This window comes from Cibotium barometz, chromosome 61 (genome assembly GCF_041138505.1).
Source record: "Cibotium barometz isolate CiBa-2024 chromosome 61, ASM4113850v1, whole genome shotgun sequence".
NCBI classification, from domain to species: Eukaryota; Viridiplantae; Streptophyta; class Polypodiopsida; order Cyatheales; family Cibotiaceae; genus Cibotium; species Cibotium barometz.
In genome coordinates, this window is record NC_141106.1 from 37,178,208 (window position 1) to 37,191,856 (window position 13,649).

The window sequence follows — 13,649 nt, forward strand, 5'->3', positions numbered from 1 at the left end:
ATAGTCTATTTTCTTACTCAAGGGATGAAGATTGAGGCTATGTATTTATTATGGATATAGATATGTAGAATGCTAACATACATCTTCAATACATGCAAAGTCCTTCTATCAAATAAATTAGGTTACTTTATAAAATCTCATAATTCATTCGCCACATTTACCATTAGATATATCTTGTGGCCCTTTTTCTTATAAGGCCATTGTGTTAAGAATTAAGACCTTTTGCATTTTTAGTCAATTTAAGAAATTTCTTTCTTTATCAATTATCATCCTTGGCCCTTGCTTGGAAGTTTGGAGATGCCATCTCATGGAATGTAGTATCTCATTTGTTATTTGAATGAAATTTCATCATTATAAGAGATAAAATCGTAATATATGCTATTTGTTTGTAAAGAAAGAGATCAAATGATTTTAACATTGTTTCATTACATTCCTAATCTAGCTTAGATTTATTTGGTCACAATTTTAAATGAGAATATGAACCTTTCCGTTTATGTGGTTCGATATGAAATGGCACATGGCATGATATTAGTTTGTAAGCTAGTAAAGAACCATGTGAACTTTTTGGAAGTGAGTAGGCATGTGGTAGCTATGTAGAATTCAATTCAAGATCCATTGTTTTGTACCCTTTTGAAGGTCCACTAATGTAAGTAGGCAAATTTTACATGGACCATTACTTTGGTTTCAAGTCCATGCTAGCGATGTGAAATTCAACCCTCAATGGTTTGATTATTTGTTGAAGCTTGTGCACGCCAACATTTTTGGGTTCACATTAATGGTGTATTGGGCCTTGGAAACTTATAAGACTTACTAAGAGAATTTATTATTTTTTATGTCATTAATAATGGACTAGAAAACATGACACTTGAAAGGCTCTAAAATGCATGAGGGGTATTCATCTTTAAAATTCTTGAAAATATGTGTGTTGGTTGAAATACAGAGAAAGACATGTGGGTGTTCAAATGCCAAAAAGGACATTACGGTTGTCAAATCTAGGAGCAATTTACATTGTAGTAATTTGGCACCAAGCCCGAAGGCTCAAGATGTTCATGAACAATCTCTAGTTTGTAGTCACTTTTCTCTCACTCATACCTGAAGTTGTACTAAGACGCCATACTAAAAGGGGCACTTTGCACCATGAAGACAATGTACTAAGACTACATTCGCAAGGGGGCACTTTGCGCTCTAACCCATCAATTAGTTTCATAACTAGAATTTTCAAAATTTTAATCAATACTTTGAAAGAAAGCAAAAAAACTCAATGGGTTTTTTCAATTTGAGCCTAGAAAAATACTCTAAATGATGGGTTTGTTGCCTTGATTGTGATGATGGTATAGAATTAGCAACATAAGCACTAATCTTTGTTTAAGAGAGATTGCATGGGCACGCATGTGAGCGGGCCCTCCTGATGCCCCCTTGTCTGCAAACTAGAGCTGGCAAGGATCGAACCTAGCATGTCTTCTTCGAACCAAGGCATGGAGGGACACCATACTGAGCCTTGAGGAAGTTGGAATAGGCCCTAGGGCCTACAATACCCAAAGTTGAGGAGTCATAACTTAAATGAGTCATGCATAATAACTCAAATAAGTCATACATAAAAACTCAAATGTTTGTTTTTGTTTTTCGAACCGGGGTCAGAAACAAGCATGCTCTTTCTGAGACTCGAACAGAGAAGCGCTTTTGTCAATAGCTTCGTAGTCTTTGTTGTAAAAACTCAAATGGGTAATACATAATAGCTCAAATGAGTCATACATAATAACTGAAATGAGTTACACATGATAATACTAAGTAGGCAAAAGATGATGCATGGGCCACCACCACGTGAAGGGCAAGTTAGGATGCGACAGTGTGATCCATGCAGCCAGAAATGCAGCTTTTGTCTTGTTGTCTAAAGGGGGGGATGCAGGTGGCATGTGGGAGAGAGGAGGACGTGCAGCATTTAATCCCCATACCCCCACGATTGCCCGGCAGCCCGAATACCTAGAAACGGTTTGCTGGACATTGCAAACAATAATATATATATATCGCCTGTTAATCCGTTATTATTATTAATTGTTAAAATTATATTATTTTCATCAACTCGCTTGCCTTAGCCACACAGTGGCTCAAGGCGGCCACAGCCGCCAATTTTCCTCAAAGTTGGGTTCGTGCAAAAAAGAGAAAAAACACACACACGCATGCACACACAGCCACACAGACCCAAATTTGAAATCCTAGCTGCAGCAGCTCCCCTCCACCTCCACATGTCAGAAAACTTGTTACTCAAGCCTTTGCTTGCCTTAATCTCTGATAATAATCATCTCTCAGTACCTCTCACCTATTCATCTACCTCCACAATTGCAATGCATGATCAGTTTGGCATCCTTCCTCCTGCTCGACCTGCCCAGCGCTTATCCAACAGAAGCTGAATGATTTTAGCACTCTTGAAGCATTTCTGCGTTCTTGGGGTTCGATGAAGTAATTGGATTACAGGGGAGATTTAAACAAATGCCTCTCTTGATTCTGCTCTCCATGCACAGAAGATTATACAGCTGACACCCTTTTCTTCTGGCATAGCCCCAAGCATGGCCGCAGCAAGGAAGGAAACGCCCGTCCATGAGTATCATCACGAGTCCAAGGGTACTATTGCAAAGGAAGATGCAGCTTCTGGCAGCTTTGCTACGCCCACAGTGCTTTTCTCATCAAAGAATCTCCTCAAAGGGTTGGTTTCTTCTGTAAGGCATTCACGGTCTAGAAGGTAATCGGCTTATAATCTCCTTCTTTCATCATCAATTAGTTTAAGTGTGTGGAGAGAGAGAGAGAGAGAGAGAGAGAGAGAGAGAGAGAGATACTTACCTAGGGCATGCACCACATGCTCCCAAATGAGAGGTATGCATATTGAGTAGGAGTGCTAAAAATCCATCCCAAAAGTTATGTATACTTACTTACAGGATATCAGTCTCATATTGCAATGCTGATCAGATGTGGAGAAACATGGCTTCAAGCTGGCATGCAGTGTCAATAGCTAAATACATATAAATCAGACCCACTTTTTATTACCCTCTTTTCCAGAAGTGAGACCTCTGGTGCTTGTGGCATGGTTTGATCTAGTTACATTCTTGCTGGGTTTTTAGCTCTCACTATACCAAACAAGCAATCAAGAACCCTTGCCAGAAAACTAGGGGTACCATGTCTCGGCATAGAGACAAATTGAACACTTCAAATCCTAAGAGAAGTAGAGTTTTCTTTTTAATTCACGTCAGCCAGGGCCTGTCTGAACCTGGATTTGTGCATTGGCAGATGGAGCAGAAACCACTCAAGCTAGGGCCAGCTTGGTTGTTTAGGTTGGTAGATGTGGTTGTTGACCCCCTGCCAGAAAACTGTTGAAGCCACATGCCTTTCTCCCATCTCATCCCTGAGCGATAATAATAAGCTTGATCAAAGACAGAATGCATGGCCACATTGTCTCAAGCAGAGAATTTTTGACCCTAATGCGGTTATTGATCCCCTGCCACAAAACTCTTTCTCCCATCTCATCCCTGAGCGAACAGCCTTACATAATATTATAATAATAAGCTTGATCAAAGACAGGATGCATGGTCACAGAATCTGCAGATTGGCCAATCTTTCCAGTTGTCTTCATATGACTTGCTTCTGGGTTGGCAAATCTCTTCATATGCCATCTCGACGTCAAAAAACAAGTGACATGCTTTTTGTGTAGTCCCAATTTTTTTTAAAAAAAATGGATGCACTGAACATGTACATGCAGGAGTGACTACAACAAGGGCAGATCACCAAAAATTGACAGTGGACAAAAGTTGACGAGCAACTGAGAGAGAGAGAGAGAGAGAAGAAGAAGAAGAAGAAGCTCTTTTTAATGTCGTAGGAACAATCCCGAGAGAGAGAGAGAGAGAGAGAGAGAGAGAGAGAGAAACTTAGTTAACTTAAAAGGCCAAAATGGCCTACAAGAAGGCACAATGTGTATACAATCTGTAAGATGCAAAAAACAACCCTTAAAACTATTACAACAACGAAGAGAAGAAGATAAAGTGTGCAGGGCATGATAACAAGCCATACGCCTCAGTAATTCGATGAAGCACTAATGGCTATGACCATGTTTGCCTTTGCTAGGGCTGCAACTCACTTTGTCAAAGCAATGGGGTTACACAGGTAGCTGAGAGTCCATCTTTTGAGGCACGAGATGGTGTGCCCTCCATGTTTTTATGGCACATGTCCACATGGCACAATCCTGTTGTGCACTCTGTGTGTGTGAGAGAGAGAGAGAGAGAAAGAGAAAGAAGAAAGAAAGTCATATTAACATCCGCGGAATGCCTTGAAGGCACATGGGACCAAAAGACATGACATCACAATCATTACAATCCACTTCGGGGTGCACTTAGGCGCAAGTGTGCATAAGCACGAACATTGAAAATAAAAATAAAAAGCTAAGGGTCAACTACCATGTGTTATATGAATGCTTGTGTTATGTAGGAGAGAGCTAGTTAGTGGGGTTTAGGCTTCCGGAAGTCTTCAATTATTGCTCTTCCTTCGCGGTAGACAGCCCACTTTCCAGCTTGGCGGGCTTCTCGAACTTTAGCAAGTTCTGCACTTTTGTTTTTGAGCTAGTTTAGGCTTCCGGAAGTCTTCAATTATTGCTCTTCCTTCGCGGTAGACAGCCCACTTTCCAGCTTGGCGGGCTTCTCGAACTTTAGCAAGTTCTGCACTTTTGTTTTTGAGCTGCATAGGTGTAAGCTCGTCTGCTAGCCACAGCTTGGTGCCTTGGATCGTCGCAAAACCTTGATCTTGTTTTTCTTGGTTTCATAGCATAGGATGGCCTGTCCCCCTTTTGGGGTAATGAGATATGGATTGCCTATGTCGATGGAGGGGAGAACCATGCTGATTCTCCTCTTCCAGATGTCCGTATCCGGGATGTAGTCATCTGCATCAATCTCGGTTTGCTCCCTTACCTCTTGCTTGTCCCAACCCTGTGGGAGTCCCCCTACCCGAATGTCTCGGGCAACCGACACTTGAAGTTTTTCTTCCTTGATGGTGGAAATAACATCTAATTTCACATGTTGTTGCATACCTTTGGTGGCAGCAATGAACTCCTTGGCTTCTTGGATTGCTTGTCAATGTGTGAGAGAGAGAGAGAGAGAGAGAGAGAGAAAGAAAGATATATTAACGTCTCCTAAAGGCCGAAATGCCCATGAGACCAAAACAAGGTACAACTGATGATGATGATGTCTCATCATAACAAATCTGAAAGAAAGAAAGAAATATAGTAACATCCTAAGAGAGCTAAGAGCTGAAAGCTGAACTGCTGAATCGTTGCGGTAAACTCCTCTGGTGGCGGGCAATGATGGCTCGAATCTGCCGATGGTGAGGGAGTCGTGGTCGCGATCCTCGTGGTCGTGGGTGTCTCGCTCTACAGATGGCAATGGCTCTGTCCAGGGTGACTCCTCTGGAGGGTGGTCTGCCAGGTAGGCCTGTAGATGGGGGAGTAGAGGCTGGTGGGGTTACAGTGCTGGCTCTGAAAAAATCTGTGAGGGCTCTCTGTCTAGGCGGCTTTGGTCCCACTGCCCTCCTGTCCCTCAATAGGCTCTCTCTGTGGCATCTAAGCTCAAGTATGAAGAGCCCTAAGCACCTTTGGTCCTCAAATTCCATGATCTGATGCAAAGGTCCAAAGCCTGTGAAAGAGAGAGTGCTTGTGGACTGTGAAATCCACTCTTGGGTAGAGGAAATGGGGGTGCTAGGGATTCTTTTATATAGGGCTGGGCCCATCCCCAGGTGACTAGTTTTCTCCACTGCATCTTTGTGCTAATAAGGAGGGCTCTGTTCTTCCATGTGGCTGGAACCACAATTTTCTATTTACATTTACAAACTCATGTAAGAAAATGGCGACTAGACAAACCTCTTTCTAGTCATCAGGCTAGATGACAGGGGATGTGCATGTATGCTTGAGAATAAAGGCATGCTCTCCTGTTTGGTGACACATACTCTGGATATTTAGACCTTCTCTTCCTCCTGTATCAATTCCATCTCATTTTGTCTTTGCATTTAATCGGATTGATGAGACTTGCAGCTGTTCCAAAGGTATCCTCAATACATGTGGCATCCATATAAGACCCTACATTGTCAGTGTTTTCAGCAGAGATAGAGCTGCCATCCCTGACCACTACATTTGTGTCAAGTACATCCCCTGCACTTGGATGCCATGGACATGCCTTGTGGTCGAACATCTGGCACGTCGTGGCCAGGGATGTGACAGCCAGTGTGCCACCACAGGAGTGTCAGGATCAGTTGTGCACGTCGCGCACACATCAGTTGTGCTAGTCCCACACAGTGATGTAACCCTCTTGAATGATGTAATGGTGTCAGGATGCACTTGTTAGGCTACTTGGCCAGGTGAACGGGCACCTTTGAAATTCAGGCCATTGTCAAAAATGCTTAGGTGTGTATGAACTCATTAATAATGGTAGTAGTGACACCAGGATTTGGGGGCAGAAGATAGGAACCTCTTATAAGGTTTAGCAAAGGTGATTTACCACTACATTTGGCTCCATGAGTCAAAATATCTGCCCTGCTTTCGTGTATTGGAATGGTGCTGGCTTGTCTATCTGGCTGTTGTGCACGATGTAACAAATTCATACCAATAAGCTTGGACTCTCTAATAAGCAAGTTGAATGGAGGAGATGATAGGCCATAGTAGCCTCTATTTGCGTTCCATGCATCTCTTGTGGTTTACTCTCTGTAAATATGCCACTATTAGAATGAGGCATGTGGGCGGCTGGAAAGTAAATCAGAGGGCTTATTGCAGATGAGACACAAGAGCATGAAGCACCATTGCTCTTGACTTGCGGCTGTAGTTTTCATGGTCTCTACTTATCCCCTTTTGAATGTGAAAGTATCCTTTTGCAGAAACCCCTGTGACCTGTGTGGAAGAAGATGGCCTTGGTTTTACGAAGGTGGGGAGTTCGGTCCCCCTCCTTGCAAAAGCCTCCAAAATGCAAACAAGCATCTGAAATTGTGTGTGTGTGTGTGCACGCGCGCAGATGCACAAGTGTGCATGCATGTGTGGAGAGAGAGAGAGATTTTATTAATGTTTATGAAGCCCCAAACGGACCAAACATTAGTACAAGTGTTCCATGAATTGGCTAAAAGGTGGATTATGGAAAGAGAAAAAACACCCGAAATAAAAGGTCTGAGCCCCAACCACAAATGACTTTTATGTAGCCAATCAAAAGAGGGAACTATGTGTCTTTCTAATCATAAACCAAGTACATATCCTCAAAACCACCTCTCACATCGGTCACATGGGAACATCTCTATGTCACTGGAGTATGTCCCTAATCCAGGGCTGGTGGGCTGACGAGAAGAGGGTCTGGACCAATGGTGGGGCTGTCTGGCTCAGAGATTGTGCCCTCTTTGGTGACTCCCTCTGCTGGAGCTGCTAGCTCACTCTGTGTAAGAGCAATGGGATTACAAAGGCATCTGAGAACTTCATCTTTCAAGGGATGAGGTGGTGAGCCCTCCATGTGTCCAAGGACCATGTCCATATTCTCCTCTGCACTATCTGTGGTCTTCTTTGGGTAGTACATGCAGTTACTTGAATCCTTTGTCCGTGGGATGTTGTGGATCTCTATTATGTCCGAAGACAAGTCCCTGGGCATCTAGATGAAGCTAACTGTATTTTGAGAGAGAGAGAGAGAGAGAGAGAGAGAGAGAGAGGGAGAGAGATTCTTTAATAATGTAACTTTCTAAAATCATAGCCTTGAGTACTTAAAGCTAAGGTTTGCATTCTCATGGTCTTTGCAGTGCCCCTGAAAATAGTTTTGACATGATAAACAAGGACCTGACACCCATGAACTCTCAGCTTACACAGGTGGGTTGCAATTTTTTACTTAATATAACATACTAATTCCATACTAGTACCTTTAAAAACTTCTTGAACAGGAAGTTGAAATCTTAGTACTTCAGTTATCGATGCTCCACCCTGAACATCTTGTGCTGGCTACATTTGTATGTCCTCTGTCTTCGTAATATTTAAACATCCTAGACACCACCGGAATGGGTCCATCATGGGCACCTTCACCTCAAGCTAGGTATGTATGCACCAGCTAGGTAGATGGTCTTGCTTTGAGGAGTTCTTGATGAGCAAGCGAATGTCCTGGGGTTATAAGGCCATAGAGGGCCTTGATAGTTCCTGCTTTTCTTAGTCAAAGATGCGGTGCAATAAGGACAAACCAATTTGGCTGACATACTGAGAGGTCTATATAATGTACCGCTTCCCCCCTTTCTACCATCCATTTAGTTGGCTGCTCAAAGGTCATGTACAGGGCTGCACACTGCTGGTAATCTGTTTTGCAAAGTCTTGGAACCTCTAGGATTTCTTTTTCTAAATGGTCATTGGTAAGTAGTGGGGTGTATTACTGTTGACTTGCTGGAAGGTGAAAGAAGAAAAGCCAGGATCCATAAGACTGTGTAGGGCAGGTATGCATGCTCAGCTGCTGGTGTCTAGTGTGTAGACACAAGGTTATGGTTTCTTCTCCTCCGGACTAAAGATATCACAATGCTGGATACTGCAATGCAAGAGAACGAAGAAGACCAGCTAGAGAAAATTTCCCTCATTGGAGACGTGGTTATACGGTCTGCCAAAGGGAGACGAGCTGAAGCTTTGTGTGAATGGTCTTAAGAAGGAGGGCTATCTGCTGCTCCACAGATCCACTCCAACATGAAATCCTATATATGGAAAGGAGTTCTTCCAGGGATCCATTGCAGGGAAATCCGTTCTCCTCATGTTGGAAGAGGAGATTTGCTCACCTACAAGCCACAAGACTTTGCTCAATTAATCCTATATATGGAAAGGAGTTCTTCCAGGGATCCATTGCAGGGAAATCCGTTCTCATGATGGAAGAGGAGATTTGCTCACCTACAAGCCACAAGACTTTGCTCAGTTAATCCTAGTACATGGGGCCGTGCAGTAAACATCAGTGGCAGCTGGAAACTGCCTCAAGTTGCCATTCATGCTGGCGAAATTCAGTGTATTGTCACCAAGTCCGAGAGCTACTTGGGGCTTTGATTGGGAGACATGACGAACGTGGTGCTCTGATACCAATGTCACGTGCAGAAGCCTTGATCATATTTAACTAAGTGCAACTATTGTGGTGCAAAAAACACTGACAGAAGAGAGGAAAGAGAGGGACACCTTGGGCACCCGATGGATACCAAAACCCACTGAAGGACCCGGTGGAATATAAAAACCACAGAAAACTCGAGTACAAATACACCATGAAAAAGCATGTAAAAGCCATAAAGCACCAAACGCACCAAGGTAATTGAGAAGAAATCTGAGAGAAGAAAGGGCAACTCTTTCATTTTGTGAGACCGCTCTTCCTCTTGGATGTAGCAGTGTTGGAGGAGCCCTGTACTCTGGTCCAAATGGCCAGATTCACAGTATGAACAATGTCACCTCAATTGCAACAAAGCATCTGTAAACGGGTAAGTCTAACTACCCTCAATCACCTGTGTGCATCTAGCTCTCCGTATGTTCCACCCAGTATAGTCTCCCAGTATATGTTCCACCCAGTGTAGTCTCCCAGACTCTGTCGATTAGTGTCTGTCATGCCCTGAACTGAGAGACTCGCACCTGAAAACTTAAACGTGTGACGATGTATCCTGATGGCTCTTGATGAATCTTCTCTCTCATAGAATAGCTCAGGATCTGACTGGGTGAGCCAGGTATATAAACCCCAAGTTATATAGGTGATGCATGTTACAAATCTACCAATCAGGCTGCCCATCCCTAACGAAATGATCCTTGCCTGTCCAAGTCCCATAAACAATGTTGGATGGTCTTTGTCTATGCTGAGAAACATGGTGCATCACTTACCTTTATTCCCTTACCAAATATATAGACCAAAATAAGGCATCTGGTTCCTTGGGTTGTTCTGATCACTCATTATCCATTCCATGCAAAGCGATGGCAAGCATTCTGTTTCTTCCTTTGCACATAAATTCTTGGCATGATTTACAGTTCAAAACATTTCGTATGATATACAGTTGCCAGATGTGAACAAGCGGCTCAAAGTTGATAGGAGTGTCAGAAATCCCCTACAAAAAGACAAAATCCAAACATCTGCTGCGCTCTTACGTCGACATCGCAACATTACCCCAGAGGTAATGTACATCCTGCACAGGAAGTAATCAATGATGAAGCCTAAGTGCATCCGTGCACTTCTAGCCATGTACGGAATCCATTTACCATAAAAACTTTTGTTTGCAGGCCAAAGAGCTTATTGATGAGATCGGTTTCCTTGAAGAGGAGATAGCAGACCTTGAACAGTATGTTCTTACACTCTATCGTGGCTTCTTCAATCGATGCCTCTCTCGATCCTCTTCAATTTTCTATCCAAACCACAAATCTGACTGTCCAGATGTCAAGGATGGTGGAGGATGGAAAGGGAGCCCACAACAAGACCAAACTACAAAAAAATCACCAAAGAAAATGCCGTTGGCTGCATCCCACGACAGTATATGTGTATCAGTTGCAACAAAAAGTAGCAGCACCAGCAAAGTTACTTCCCCAGCCCAACCAAAGACAAGGCATGCTCCCATGTTGTGTGAATCCATTGATGTGGCAATGCATTCTCAAATACCTTTATCTCAAAACCCTCAGCATTCTAAGGTATTTGCATCCTCCTTTATGTTAACATGCAAATGCTTGACTGGTTGCTTGCTGAAAGGATATCAAGCATCAAGCTTTTTCTCAATCGACCTTTCAGGCACCAAAGTGTAATGCTGTAAAGAGCAACATCGTCTCTTTGGATGAAGATGGTCCCCGCCGGTTGAGAGACTACCTTTCTGAGCCACCGAATCAGCTATCAGAGGACCTGGTTCGTTGTATGACAACTATCTATTGCAAACTTTCTGATCCACCTCCACTTTCATCACTCGGAGTCCCAGAATCACCATTATCATGTGCCTCCTCTTCAACAAGCTTATCTTCGATTCATGGAATTTTTAGTGATGGATGGTCCCCGGGGAGTCGAATAGAGTCTACTTATGATGCACCATTGATAGATCCCTTTCACGTGAAGGGAAAGCTTGGACGGATAGGGGCTTACAGTTCTATGGTAGAGGTTCCCCATATCTGTATGGAAAAAGATAGGCTTAACCATGCTTCCCGCATGCTTCGTGACTTCAGGTAAAGCAGCATGTGTCATATGCAGCTTGTTTTGGTATCACCATTGTGACTAAAACGGTGAAAACTCCTTGAAAAGCATCATGGTCAAGGAGTTAAGTGTATGTTGTGCATATGTTGTTTGACGTTTTCAGGTCGATGGTTGAGAAGCTTGAGAAGGTTGATCCTAGCCAACTGAAGCATGATGAGAAGCTAGCCTTCTGGATCAACATCTACAATGCTCTTCTCATGCATGTAAGATTCTTCAATTCTTGGAACAAGGATATACATAACAAGCTTTTTACTGGCTAATGAGGTGAGTTGATAAAGTTTCATGGAAATTGCTTTCCTTTGCAGGCATATTTAGCGTATGGAATACCTCGCAACAACCTGAAACGAATGGCCCTGCTTCAGAAGGTGAGGCTTTGAAAAACTCAGAGAATGCCTGGTTCAAGATTTTATCTGTATGCTCAATAGGGTTTAATCGATGACATAGCTAGTTTAGAGCTACCTACCATGGCAAAGTAGAAAGTCAGAATCCAGATCCATGCATCTGCGCGGGAGGAGAGAGGTCAACAGAGCCCAAGTCTTCCCCATATACCCAATCACCAAAGCTGGCATTCCCGTTCAAAACCACTCGAGATAAGCATGCCAATACTTCCTGAGGCTCAACACAATGCTGAGGAAAACTCAATAGCCTGGTCTCCTTAACATTGGGTACCCTGCCCTCACACCTGGTGTTATAGTTCAATTTGTCATTTATATTAGAACGTGTTTCAAATGCTAGACTGTCATTTACAGGAAGACTTCTTTAGAATTCTATTCAAGTAATCAGCTCTCTGCTGCCACTTAAATTTGGCACTAAAGAACTGTATCATGCAGGCTTCTTATAAAGTTGGAGGCCACTCTATCAATGCGCACACCGTAGAGCACTACATTTTGCGCTGCCGTTCGCATCGGCCCACCCAGGTTGGCCATTTGGTTCACCCCATGGTATCAAACAACTGAAATTCAGTGCTTTTTGGCATGTGCTAGAGATGTAATCTTGGTTGTTGTTTTTATATGTAGTGGCTGCAAAACCTGCTTTCACCTGGGTCCAAGTTCAAGTCTGGTGATGGAAGGCGCACATTTGCGATCGATAGACCAGAGCCACTAGTTTGCTTTGCACTTTGCTGTGGTGGGCGATCAGATCCAGCGGTAAGGTGTCCTCAGTAGATCACAGTATAGCTGTAGAAGTGGCATGCTGCCCATTGGCCAAAGGACTCATCAAAGTGGAATGGGTTGAACAGGTACGAGTCTATACAGCAAAGAATGTGCATGGGGAGTTGGAAGTTTCCATGAAAGAGTTTCTACAGGCGAGCATTGGTTTCCACAACAATCGTAAGGTTCTCCTTCCCAAAATTCTAGAGTGGTACACAAGGGAAGCATCACTCCCATCTAGTAGCCTTCTAGACTGGGTTTCCCAGTATGTGTATGATCAAGACAGAGAGAGCCTTCAAAGATGCATCCACTCCAAGCCTCACAAGAGTGCATCTCATTGCATAGAGTGGGTTTCATACAACTTCAGCTTCAGATACATCTTCGACCGCGACCTCACGACAAGACTCTCATCCCACATGCATTGACATCACATGCCATGGCATCATCTTGTGCTGGCACTTTGTGTTGTTCTAGTAGATGTGGAGCTTGTGGGATTTTTTTTTTTGAGGAAATAAATTCTGTGCAATTGTATCGATAGTTCTTGTATAATACAAATAATTAGTTATTGAATGATAGCTCAGATGAAGCATAGTTGACTAGGTTTCATGACTTCTCCTGCTTTGGTCACACATGTCCATCATTGATGGAGCTCATTGTTCCTCTGTATCCTTCCACATCAACAGCCCACATTCTTCTACATCACCTCCACTCCAAGTTCTCACTTCACTGCCATTATCACTTACAATATTCTTGAAGAAGAGGCAAGTGGAAACCGGAAGGAGTTGTCTTCTTTGAAGGCTTTAGGAGATTTTTGCACATTCGAAGGGAATCCATGTGATAGCTCATACCAAGGAGTAGGCCTTTGCCCACCATGTCCTCCCCCATCCACAAATATACCTAGATAGTTGTCGATGATGAGACTTCGTGTAAGTGTGTTCAAGACAAGAGCTTGCCAAAAACCGTGTTAGTTGGTACTTGCCATAGAGCCTCAAATACAACTTCCCTTGTGGGTATCCTAGCCCGTCTATCACGTCCTCACTCCGTTGTCACACTTGGAAAGCTTCCATTGCGTTGGGGTGCGGAGGTAGAGCTTCAATCACACAAGATGTATAGGGAGAAGAAACTCATGCAAGAGAGTCAATCAACAAACCTATCTAGCAAGCATCCACCAAGCAAGCAAGATTCAATTAGAACACAAGCAAGAGGGTAGGACAAAGGAGGAGTTCATAAGTATTCTATTGTAGAATGAATGTGTATTACTTAATTTGACTTACTTACAAATGATTCACCA

General features: G+C 43.2%; 1 protein-coding gene across 2 annotated transcripts; it reads left to right on the forward strand.

The window, feature by feature from the left end:
- The first annotated feature begins 2,132 nt into the window (after window positions 1-2,132).
- On the forward strand, window positions 2,133-12,940 carry LOC147604859 (uncharacterized). Of its 2 annotated transcripts, XM_086794864.1 has the most exons (10): window positions 2,133-2,737; window positions 7,795-7,861; window positions 10,039-10,155; window positions 10,262-10,663; window positions 10,761-11,182; window positions 11,314-11,413; window positions 11,516-11,575; window positions 12,041-12,127; window positions 12,227-12,355; window positions 12,448-12,940. In XM_086794864.1, exons 1-10 carry the CDS (start codon window positions 2,565-2,567, stop codon window positions 12,781-12,783), a joined length of 1,893 nt encoding a protein of 630 aa, XP_086650990.1. In that variant the 5' UTR covers window positions 2,133-2,564; the 3' UTR covers window positions 12,784-12,940. The 2 variants fall into 2 exon arrangements, with proteins under 2 accessions (XP_086650990.1, XP_086650991.1); XM_086794865.1 differs by lacking the exons at window positions 2,133-2,737; window positions 7,795-7,861 and adding an exon at window positions 7,898-9,477 and having other exon boundaries at window positions 12,448-12,939.
- The last annotated feature ends 709 nt before the right edge of the window (window positions 12,941-13,649 follow it).